The following is a 12,325-nucleotide window of genomic DNA, read 5'->3' on the forward strand; positions in this document are numbered from 1 at the left end:
GGCTGTTTTAGCCAGGATCCAATCTACCCGTTTTATAAAAACCTGTGTTGTGTCTCTCCAGTCTCTGCTGTGGGACTTCCCTGGCTGTGAGGATGAGGGCAAACTGGGTCAGTTCAGGAGCAACCTCCGGGCCAGTGGGGGGCAGCGGTGGGACCAGAACTGGGATCAGAACGTCCTGCCGCTCCTCACTGCACCCTGACTCCCCCTGTTAAGACAGAGCTCTTTACAGCAGCTGACTCATCCCCTCTCTACACCTTCGCTCCGTCTCAAACCCACTTCTTGAGCATTTTACCAGACGCTCTTATCCAGAACGACTTACAGGAGCAAGTAGGGTTAAGTGCCTTGTTCAAGGGCACATCCACGGATGTTTCACCGAGTCTGCTCGGGGACTCAAACCAACAACTTTTCGGTTACTGGCCCAACGCTCTGAACCGCTAGGCTACCTGCTCTGAACCGCTAGGCTACCTGCTCTGAACCGCTAGGCTACCTGCTCTGAACCGCTAGGCTACCTGCTCTGAACCGCTAGGCTACCTGCTCTGAACCGCTAGGCTACCTGCGCTGAACCGCGAGGCTACCTGCTTCGAACCGCGAGGCTACCTGCTCTGAACCGCTAGGCTACCTGCTCTGAACCGCTAGGCTACCTGCTCTGAACCGCTAGGCTCCCTGCTCTGAACCGCTAGGCTCCCTGCTCTGAACCGCTAGGCTACCTGCTCTGAACCGCTAGGCTCCCTGCTCTGAACCGCTAGGCTCCCTGCTCTGAACCGCTAGGCTCCCTGCTCTGAACCGCTAGGCTCCCTGCTCTGAACCGCTAGGCTACCTGCTACCAACTGCCACATGGTCCACTTTGAGGACCTGTCGGAAAGAGAGATCGTTACACCAGGCTCGTCTTTCTTCTGCTCTCTCTCTCCCCATTTCTCTCTCTCCTTCTGTGGATCTCTTCATTCCAGGCCATTTTGATTCTCCTCTTAAACAACACGGGGTGGCAGTGTAGCCTAGTGGTTAGAGCGTTGGACTAGTAACCGGAAGGTTGCAAGTTCAAACCCCTGAGCCGACAAGGTACAAATCTGTCGTTCTGCCCCTGAACAGGCAGTTAACCCACTGTTCCTAAGCCGTCATTGAAAATAAAAATTTGTTCTTAACTGACTTGCCTCGTTAATTAAAGGTACAATTAAAATTAAAATAAAATAAAAAACACTTGAATGTATAAATGGGATATTTTCCACACAATGTAAATATTTTGATGTAAATAAAGACTTTATTACACAGTAATACACATCTGGTTCTGGCTTGGTCTTATTGTGTGCTTCCCAAATGGCACCCTATTCCCTATCTAGTGCACTACTTTTGACCACAGCCCTATGGACCCTGGTCAAAAGTAGTGCACCCTAAATTCACTATGTAGTGCACTACTTTTGACGACAGCCCTACGGATCCTGGTCAAAAGTAGTGCACCCTAAATTCACTATGTAGTGCACTACTTTTGACCACAGCCCTATGGACCCTGGTCAAAAGTAGTGCACCCTAAATTCACTATGTAGTGCACTACTTTTGACCACAAGCCCTATGGACCCTGGTCAAAAGTAGTGCATTTACAATGGGAATAGGATGCCATTATTAGACGTGGAGTTTGATCATCTCTATGGTGGCTTGTCTGTTGTAAAAGAACACACGGGTCACTGGTCCTGTCATGACCTCATGTTGGATTCCAGAACCTTCTGTGGGAGAGAAAAACAAAGGAGAAATTATAGATCCATCTGGAAAGATCCATCAGTTTCAGATGTCTATAATTATAGATCCATCAGTTTCAGAGGTGTGTAATTATAGATCCATCTGGAAAGATCCATCAGTTTCAGATGTCTATAATTATAGATCCATCTGGAAAGGAATTCATCCAATAGGATTAGATCTCTCCAGAACAGTGGGGATGGACGAGATCAATCACATGTATTTATAAAGCCCTTTTTTACATCAGTTGTCACAAAGAACTTTACTGTAACCCGGCATACAAGGTGACGAGTCCAATAGAAGACTATTGAGATTCATCCTCTACAGTATCTATGGGTTGGCTAGAACTTGACTAACCCGACATACAAGGTGATGAGTCCAATAGAAGACTATTGAGATTCATCCTCTACAGTATCTATGGGTTGGCTAGAACTTGACTAACCCGACATACAAGGTGATGAGTCCAATAGAAGACTATTGAGATTCATCCTCTACAGTATCTATGGGTTGGCTAGAACTTGACTAACCCGACATACAAGGTGATGAGTCCACTTGAAGACTATTGAGATTCATCCTCTACAGTATCTATGGGTTGGCCAGAACTTGACTAACCCGGCATACAAGGTGACGAGTTCACTTGTAGACTATTGAGATTCATCCTCTACAGTATCTATGGGTTGGCTAGAACTTGACTAACCCGACATACAAGGTGATGAGTCCACTTGAAGACTATTGAGATTCATCCTCTACAGTATCTATGGGTTGGCCAGAACTTGACTAACCCGGCATACAAGGTGACGAGTCCACTTGTAGAATATTGAGATTCATCCTCTACAGTATCTATGGGTTGGCTAGAACTTCACTAACCCGGCATACAAGGTGACGAGTCCACTTGAAGACTACTGAGATTCATCCTCTACAGTATCTATGGGTTGGAGAGTCTCCTCACTCAGTTGCTCTTTGAAGCAGTTGGTTTACTACTAATGATACATTAAACTTGTAAAGCTATTTTCATTAGTTCTCTCAAAGCTCTAGGTTTAGTACTGACCTAGCTGGTGTTTAAAACTGTTATATGTGTCGGGGTTTCTGATGGTGGAGGAGATGTAGACATCAGGAGGGCTGCCATTGGCCGAACACCTCAGGATCTTAGAGAGAAGCTTCACCAGACAGCCAATGATATCTGGATCGTAAACTACGTCTATAACACAGGAAACAACAGGACGTGTGTCAGCTGACAACAATAGAATTAGGAAACAACAGGACGTGTTAGCTGACAACAATAGAATTAGGAAACAACAGGACGTGTGTCAGCTGACAACAACAGAATTAGGAAACAACAGGACGTGTGTTAGCTGACAACAATAGAATTAGGAAACAACAGGACGTGTTAGCTGACAACAATAGAATTAGGAAACAACAGGACGTGTGTCAGCTGACAACAACAGAATTAGGAAACAACAGGACGTGTGTTAGCTGACAACAATAGAATTAGGAAACAACAGGACGTGTGTCAGCTGACAACAATAGAATTAGGAAACAACAGGACGTGTGTTAGCTGACAACAATAGAATTAGGAAACAACAGGACGTGTCAGCTGACAACAACAGAATTAGGAAACAACAGGACGTGTGTTAGCTGACAACAATAGAATTAGGAAACAACAGGACGTGTCAGCTGACAACAATAGAATTAGGAAACAACAGGACGTGTCAGCTGACAACAATAGAATTAGGAAACAACAGGACGTGTCAGCTGACAGAATTAGGAAACAACAGGACGTGTCAGCTGACAACAACAGAATTAGGAAACAACAGGACGTGTGTTAGCTGACAACAACAGAATTAGGAAACAACAGGACATGTTAACTGACAACAACAGAATTAGGAAACAACAAGACATGTCACCTGACCACAATAGAATTAGGAAACAACAGGACGTGTGTTAGCTGACAACAATAGAATTAGGAAACAACAGGACGTGTGTTAGCTGACAACAATAGAATTAGGAAACAACAGGACGTGTGTCAGCTGACAACAATAGAATTAGGAAACAACAGGACGTGTCAGCTGACAACAACAGAATTAGGAAACAACAGGACGTGTCAGCTGACAACAACAGAATTAGGAAACAACAGGACGTGTTAGCTGACAACAATAGAATTAGGAAACAACAGGACGTGTGTCAGCTGACAACAATAGAATTAGGAAACAACAGGACGTGTGTCAGCTGACAACAACAGAATTAGGAAACAACAGGACGTGTGTCAGCTGACAACAATAGAATTAGGAAACAACAGGACGTGTGTCAGCTGACAACAATAGAATTAGGAAACAACAGGACGTGTTAGCTGACAACAATAGAATTAGGAAACAACAGGACGTCTGTCAGCTGACAACAATAGAATTAGGAAACAACAGGACGTGTTAGCTGACAACAATAAAATTAGGAAACAACAGGACGTGTGTCAGCTGACAACAATAGAATGTGGTCATCCTGTCTGGGTTGGCGCCCCCCCCCCTGGGTTGTGCCGTGGCGGAGATCTTTGCGGGCTATACTCAGCTTTGTCTCAGGATGGTAAGTTGGTGGTTGAAGATATCCCTCCAGTGGTGTGGGGGCTGTGCTTTGGCAAAGTGGGTGGGGTTATATCCTTCCTGTTTGGCCCTGTCCGGGGGTGTCCTCGGGTGGGGCCACAGTGTCTCCTGACCCCTCCTGTCTCAGCCTCCAGTATTTATGCTGCAGTAGTTTATGTGTCGGGGGGCTGGGGTCAGTTTGTTATATCTGGAGTACTTCTCCTGTCCAATTCGGTGTCCTGTGTGAATCTAAGTGTGCGTTCTCTAATTCTCTCCTTCTCTCTCTCGGAGGACCTGAGCCCTAGGACCATGCCCCAGGACTACCTGACATGATGACTCCTTGCTGTCCCCAGTCCACCTGGCCGTGCTGCTGCTCCAGTTTCAACTGACCTGAGCCCTAGGACCATGCCCCAGGACTACTTGACATGATGACTCCTTGCTGTCCCCAGTCCACCTGGCCGTGCTGCTGCTCCAGTTTCAACTGTTCTGCCTTATTATTATTCGACCATGCTGGTCATTTATGAACATTTGAACATCTTGGCCATGTTCTGTTATAATCTCTACCCGGCACAGCCAGAAGAGGACTGGCCACCCCACATAGCCTGGTTCCTCTCTAGGTTTCTTCCTAGGTTTTGGCTTTTCTAGGGAGTTTTTCCTAGCCACCGTGCTTCTACACCTGCATTGCTTGCTGTTTGGGGTTTTAGGCTGGGTTTCTGTACAGCACTTTGAGATATCAGCTGATGTACGAAGGGCTATATAAATAAATTTGATTTGATTTGATTTGAATTAGGAAACAGGACGTGTGTCAGCTGACAACAATAGAATTAGGAAACAACAGGACGTGTGTCAGCTGACAACAATAGAATTAGGAAACAGGACGTGTGTCAGCTGACAACAATAGAATTAGGAAACAACAGGACGTGTGTCAGCTGACAACAATAGAATTAGGAAACAGGACATGTGTCAGCTGACAACAATAGAATTAGGAAACAACAGGACATGTCAGCTGACAACAACAGAATTAGGAAACAACAGGACATGTGTCAGCTGACAACAATAGAATTAGGAAACAGGACATGTGTCAGCTGACAACAATAGAATTAGGAAACAACAGGACATGTGTCAGCTGACAACAATAGAATTAGGAAACAACAGGACGTGTGTCAGCTGACAACAATAGAATTAGGAAACAACAGGACATGTCAGCTGACAACAACAGAATTAGGAAACAACAGGACATGTGTCAGCTGACAACAATAGAATTAGGAAACAGGACATGTGTCAGCTGACAACAATAGAATTAGGAAACAACAGGACGTGTGTCAGCTGACAACAACAGAATTAGGAAACAGGACATGTGTCAGCTGACAACAATAGAATTAGGAAACAACAGGACGTGTGTCAGCTGACAGAATTAGGAAACAACAGGACATGTCAGCTGACAACAATAGAATTAGGAAACAACAGGACATGTTAGCTGACAACAATAGAATTAGGAAACACCAGGACATGTCAGCTGACAACAATAGAATTAGGAAACAACAGGACATGTTAGCTGACAACAATAGAATTAGGAAACACCAGGACATGTCAGCTGACAACAATAGAATTAGGAAACAACAGGACATGTTAGCTGACAACAATAGAATTAGGAAACACCAGGACATGTCAGCTGACAACAATAGAATTAGGAAACAACAGGACATGTGTCAGCTGACAACAACAGAATTAGGAAACAACAGGACGTGTTAGCTGACAACAACAGAATTAGGAAACAACAGGACGTGTTAGCTGACAACAACAGAATTAGGAAACAACAGGACATGTGTCAGCTGACAGAATTAGGAAACAACAGGACATGTGTCAGCTGACAACAACAGAATTAGGAAACAACAGGACATGTCAGCTGACAACAACAGAATTAGGAAACAACAGGACATGTCAGCTGACAACAACAGAATTAGGAAACAACAGGACATGTCAGCTGACAACAATAGAATTAGGAAACAACAGGACTTGTCAGCTGACAACAACAGAATTAGGAAACAACAGGACATGTCAGCTGACAACAATAGAATTAGGAAACAACAGGACATGTTAGCTGACAACAATAGAATTAGGAAACAACAGGACATGTCAGCTGACAACAATAGAATTAGGAAACAACAGGACTTGTCAGCTGACAACAACAGAATTAGGAAACAACAGGACTTGTCAGCTGACAACAACAGAATTAGGAAACAACAGGACATGTCAGCTGACAACAATAGAATTAGGAAACAACAGGACATGTTAGCTGACAACAATAGAATTAGGAAACAACAGGACATGTGTCAGCTGACAGAATTAGGAAACAACAGGACATGTGTCAGCTGACAACAACAGAATTAGGAAACAACAGGACATGTGTCAGCTGACAGAATTAGGAAACAACAGGACGTGTGTCAGCTGACAGAATTAGGAAACAACAGGACATGTGTCAGCTGACAGAATTAGGAAACAACAGGACATGTGTCAGCTGACAGAATTAGGAAACAACAGGACATGTGTCAGCTGACAGAATTAGGAAAAAACAGGACGTGTGTCAGCTGACAGAATTAGGAAACAACAGGACATGTGTCAGCTGACAACAACAGAATTAGGAAACAACAGGACATGTGTCAGCTGACAGAATTAGGAAACAACAGGACATGTGTCAGCTGACAGAATTAGGAAACAACAGGACGTGTGTCAGCTGACAGAATTAGGAAACAACAGGACATGTGTTAGCTGACAGAATTAGGAAACAACAGGACGTGTGTCAGCTGACAGAATTAGGAAACAACAGGACATGTGTCAGCTGACAGAATTAGGAAACAACAGGACGTGTGTCAGCTGACAGAATTAGGAAACAACAGGACATGTGTCAGCTGACAGAATTAGGAAACAACAGGACGTGTGTCAGCTGACAGAATTAGGAAACAACAGGACATGTGTCAGCTGACAGAATTAGGAAACAACAGGACGTGTGTCAGCTGACAGAATTAGGAAACAACAGGACATGTGTCAGCTGACAGAATTAGGAAACAACAGGACATGTGTCAGCTGACAGAATTAGGAAACAACAGGACATGTGTCAGCTGACAGAATTAGGAAACAACAGGACATGTGTCAGCTGACAGAATTAGGAAACAACAGGACGTGTTAGCTGACAGAATTAGGAAACAACAGGACATGTGTCAGCTGACAGAATTAGGAAACAACAGGACGTGTGTCAGCTGACAACAATAGAATTAGGAAACAACAGGACGTGTGTCAGCTGACAACAACAGAATTAGGAAACAACAGGACGTGTTAGCTGACAGAATTAGGAAACAACAGGACATGTGTCAGCTGACAGAATTAGGAAACAACAGGACATGTGTCAGCTGACAGAATTAGGAAACAACAGGACATGTGTCAGCTGACAGAATTAGGAAACAACAGGACGTGTTAGCTGACAGAATTAGGAAACAACAGGACATGTGTCAGCTGACAGAATTAGGAAACAACAGGACGTGTGTCAGCTGACAACAACAGAATTAGGAAACAACAGGACATGTGTCAGCTGACAACAACAGAATTAGGAAACAACAGGACGTGTGTCAGCTGACAACAACAGAATTAGGAAACAACAGGACATGTGTCAGCTGACAACAACAGAATTAGGAAACAACAGGACGTGTGTCAGCTTACAACAACAGAATTAGGAAACAACAGGACATGTGTCAGCTGACAACAACAGAATTAGGAAACAACAGGACATGTCAGCTGACAGAATTAGGAAACACATTTTATCCCTCACCAGCACCTGGGGAGCTGTTCCAGAAAGCTGGATAAATTAGTTAGTCAGGTAACTGCCAGGTAACTGCCAGGTAACTGCTAGGTAACTGCCAGGTAACTTAACAGCCAGGTAACTGCCAGGTAACTGCCAGGTAACTTAATATCCAGGTAACTGCCAGGTAACAGCCAGGTAACTTAACAGCCAGGTAACTGCCAGGTAACTTAACAGCCAGGTAACTTAACAGCCAGGTAACTGCCAGGTAACTTAACAGCCAGGTAACTTAACAGCCAGGTAACTGCCAGGTAACTGCCAGGTAACTAATAATATCTTTTGAGAAATATATACTTTTGTTGTAAATAAAGGCTGGATTCAATCCATATCGCCAAAGCATCGCAGAAGATTTACATACAAATGTAAAGGTCATTTCTGACCGAGTTGACATATGCAGTGTTTATTGTGAAGGAAGAGTCTCGACAGAGGGAACATTGCCTTTAAAGAGGATCTTTAGCTTTACGGATTGAATAGAATAGAGCCAGACCATGTTCCTACCTGCAGCGATGACCGTGGCGGCTCCGATCTCTCTCAGCTGCTTCTCTGTCACCTCCTCCCAGTCCAGATGCTCCACACACACTCTGGGAGAGTTCTGGTTGTCCAGCCCATTGAGCTGGACGTTGTCCCTCAGTCTATGTAGAACGCTGAGGTGACAGTCACTGAACACGTAGCTGGAGGGACTGCAGGACCTACACACTGCTATACCAGTCAACCCTACACCACTGCCCAGCTCTAGGATTGCCCTGTAGGAGAGAGCAGAGACAGGACACTCACACACACACACACACACACACACACACACACACACACACACACAGGGAGAGGACACTCACATTACACACCAGATTGGGATTACGAGTAGTAACCACAGCATGAGTTGTAGACAGAACACAATGACAGAACACACACAGTAGTGTACCAACCTATCAGTGAAGAGGTGTGTGTTCTGCAGACAGAACACAATGACAGAACACACACAGTAGTGTACCAACCTATCAGTGAAGAGGTGTGTGTTCTGCAGACAGAACACAATGACAGAACACACACAGTAGTGTACCAACCTATCAGTGAATAGGTGTGTGTTCTGCAGACAGAACACAATGACAGAACACACACAGTAGTGTACCAACCTATCAGTGAAGAGGTGTGTTCTCCAGACAGAACACAATGACAGAACACACACAGTAGTGTACCAACCTATCAGTGAAGAGGTGTGTGTTCTGCAGACAGAACACAATGACAGAACACACACAGTAGTGTACCAACCTATCAGTGAAGAGGTGTGTGTTCTCCAGACAGAACACAATGACAGAACACACACAGTAGTGTACCAACCTATCAGTGAATAGGTGTGTGTTCTCCAGACAGAACACAATGACAGAACACACACAGTAGTGTACCAACCTATCAGTGAAGTGGTGTGTGTTCTCCAGACAGAACACAATGACAGAACACACACAGTAGTGTACCAACCTATCAGTGAAGAGGTGTGTGTTCCCCAGACAGAACACAATGACAGAACACACACAGTAGTGTACCAACCTATCAGTGAAGAGGTGTGTGTTCTGCAGACAGAACACAATGACAGAACACACACAGTAGTGTACCAACCTATCAGTGAAGAGGTGTGTGTTCTGCAGACAGAACACAATGACAGAACACACACAGTAGTGTACCAACCTATCAGTGAAGAGGTGTGTGTTCTGCAGACAGAACACAATGACAGAACACACACAGTAGTGTACCAACCTATCAGTGAAGAGGTGTGTGTTCCCCAGACAGAACACAATGACAGAACACACACAGTAGTGTACCAACCTATCAGAGAAGAGGTGTGTGTTCCCCAGACAGAACACAATGACAGAACACACACAGTAGTGTACCAACCTATCAGTGAATAGGTGTGTGTTCTCCAGAGCCCATTCTGCGAGGTAAAGAGCAGCCTCCCATGTGACCAGGCCTGTAGTTCCTTCAGAGATCACAGCTGTACTCTCTGATAGACTCACTGCTTCTCCACACGGCTACACACACACACACACACACACACACACACACACACACACACACACACACACACACACACACAGTGAATATCAAATGAATATTTAATTAAAGTAATCTTGAATTTAATAATAATTGTATTATTTTCAAGGCTGGTAGAGCGTGTTGCTTGCAACGCCTGGGTTGCGGGTTCAATTCCCACGGGGGGACCAGTACAAAAACAATGTATTCACTCACTACTGGAAGTTGTTCAGGATAAGAGCGTCTGCTAAATGTAGAGTACAGCTTGTGTTAAATACAGTGTGGTGTGTTTGTAGTACCAGTAAATAGCTCTTGTAGCACTCTGTCCCCTCCTCTACCCCCAGGACTTCACCCAGTGCATCATAGAGCTCATCCAGGGGCTCCCTCCCACTGGCTTCATGCTGCACACAGGGAAGAGAAGCATCACATTACCGTTGTTTACTTTAATAATATAGTTATACTTTATTGTATTCATGTGAAACGTGTAAGAATTGCCTTTTTTTTTAAACGCACCAGTTACTGTACGATCGTGAACTATTTTCTGACAGAATGATACCAGACAAAAAAATATATCAGATAAAAGAACTCACCCTTTTGATGAGCTGAGATAGAAACAGTCTCCTATATCTTACTGAGGGAGGATGTTTACAGCACAGTGGATGAAGGCATGTCTGTAAACAGGTGACAATGGTAATTGTTAGTGTGGTTTCCAACTCGGTAATCCAATGTACTGTTTCTATATATTTAACTAGGTGTGACATTAAAAATAATGCTTTGACAGGCGATACCTGCTTTAGGACGTCTAGAATAATTTCTGATGAGCTGTCGTTCTCGAGCTCCCTTTCAAGGAACTGTAGAAAACAACAACAAATTATGTTATTACTGTATTCATGTCTTATTATTCCTACAGTACAACATGCAAGCAGCCCCGCGACTTACATTCCATGGGAAATGTGGCAGTTGACCCATAGTGAAAAAGGAGACTTTAAAGTCATATAAAACATCTGCTCTATTCCTTATGCACGTGACTTTGGTTTTGTCGGTCTGATCCTTAGACCGATACATTTCGTTCATTTTCAACCAACCCGAGAATTGAATTACACTAAACCACAGGCTGGCCACGTGTTTCCCTGAGTTTGTTGTCTTCCTCTTTACCCAAGAAGCACTCCTCCTGTCGCAATGCCTGATGGGCAATGTAGTATAATCATGACAGACAATAACGCCATAAGGGATACATCTTCTTTTTTTTTAAAGAAAGTACAAATTAGAAAACATTTACAATGAGATGAGAGCTGTATTTTATTTCCCAATAGAACCTGTATCTGTGGGCCTACTGTTCTCAGTGCAACCCTTGAAGTTGATACAAGTCTACAGTTTGAGACCACTCCCCTGTCTGTGTTATCTCTGCCTCCACAACTGTCATCCCAAATAAATGAAGCACCCAACATGTGCCAGATTACAATGCTGTAGCTAAAGCTGCATAAGGACATAGCTATTCTTCTGAAATGTGACTTTCTTTGACATTTCAGGTGGAATTGCGATCTTGTCTAAATGAACAAGCTGTGCACAAGGGTGTAAGATATTCTGGACAGTGGATGTGGGTTACTTATAATATCTACTTGTCTAAATGAACAAGCTGTGCACAAGGGTGTAAGATATTCTGGACAGTGGATGTGGGTTACTTATAATATCTACTTGTCTAAAGCTTTTTCAGTCCGCCCTTTTCCTGCAGTGTCATTCAGAGAAGATAACACCTCTACAGTTGTTCTTCATTCAACAGAATCACCTCAAACAGCAAACAACACATCTGAACATTGAAGGTCAGAAATGTCATTTCGACTGTGATGTTTTCAAATTTTGTAATACTATATTCAAATGGATATTATGGCTGCCTTATTGAGTCGAAATGAGATTCCATGTTTGATTACAATCGTTTTGGTAATAATGAAAATTGTGTCCTTTTCAACTGGCAGAAATGGATGGGATATTTTTTAAAGAATATTCAGTGGTAGTGGAATTCAGTGGCCATAATAAAGTGTAGTATTTTATGATTATATTTGATATTATTAGGCTAAATATCAAGCTTTTTGTTGTGGCTGGAAATTACTATCAAACAGAGGGTTTAGTTCAGATTATTCACAGAACTGCAACATCA

The 12,325-nt window shown here is 43.6% G+C and overlaps 2 protein-coding genes across 4 annotated transcripts in view; one reads left to right on the top strand and one right to left on the bottom strand.

The window, feature by feature from the left end:
• Positions 1-1,267, top strand: part of alg1 (ALG1 chitobiosyldiphosphodolichol beta-mannosyltransferase) — a 46,238-nt gene extending 44,971 nt beyond the window's left edge. Inside the window, exon 12 of the mRNA XM_064958278.1 lies at positions 62-1,267. Coding sequence (XP_064814350.1) covers positions 62-199 — 138 coding nt within the window. The 3' untranslated portion in view covers positions 200-1,267. The remainder of the gene's footprint in view (positions 1-61) is intronic.
• On the bottom strand, positions 1,232-11,324 carry eef2kmt (eukaryotic elongation factor 2 lysine methyltransferase). 3 transcript variants are annotated; one of them, XM_064958283.1, is made up of 9 exons: positions 11,110-11,324; positions 10,959-11,021; positions 10,761-10,841; positions 10,470-10,571; positions 10,036-10,169; positions 8,647-8,891; positions 2,774-2,923; positions 2,593-2,650; positions 1,647-1,715 (listed from the first exon to the last, which is right to left on the bottom strand). In XM_064958283.1, the coding sequence occupies exons 1-8, from the start codon at positions 11,242-11,244 to the stop codon at positions 2,625-2,627; spliced, it is 936 nt and encodes a 311-aa protein (XP_064814355.1). In that variant the 5' UTR covers positions 11,245-11,324; the 3' UTR covers positions 1,647-1,715; positions 2,593-2,624. The 3 variants fall into 3 exon arrangements, with proteins under 3 accessions (XP_064814354.1, XP_064814356.1, XP_064814355.1); XM_064958282.1 differs by lacking the exon at positions 2,593-2,650 and having other exon boundaries at positions 1,232-1,715; XM_064958284.1 differs by lacking the exons at positions 2,593-2,650; positions 2,774-2,923 and having other exon boundaries at positions 1,232-1,715.
• Between the last annotated feature and the right edge of the window lie 1,001 nt (positions 11,325-12,325).

The sequence above is a fragment of the Oncorhynchus masou genome, unplaced genomic scaffold (assembly GCF_036934945.1).
Source record: "Oncorhynchus masou masou isolate Uvic2021 unplaced genomic scaffold, UVic_Omas_1.1 unplaced_scaffold_1200, whole genome shotgun sequence".
Classification (NCBI taxonomy): Eukaryota; Metazoa; Chordata; class Actinopteri; order Salmoniformes; family Salmonidae; genus Oncorhynchus; species Oncorhynchus masou.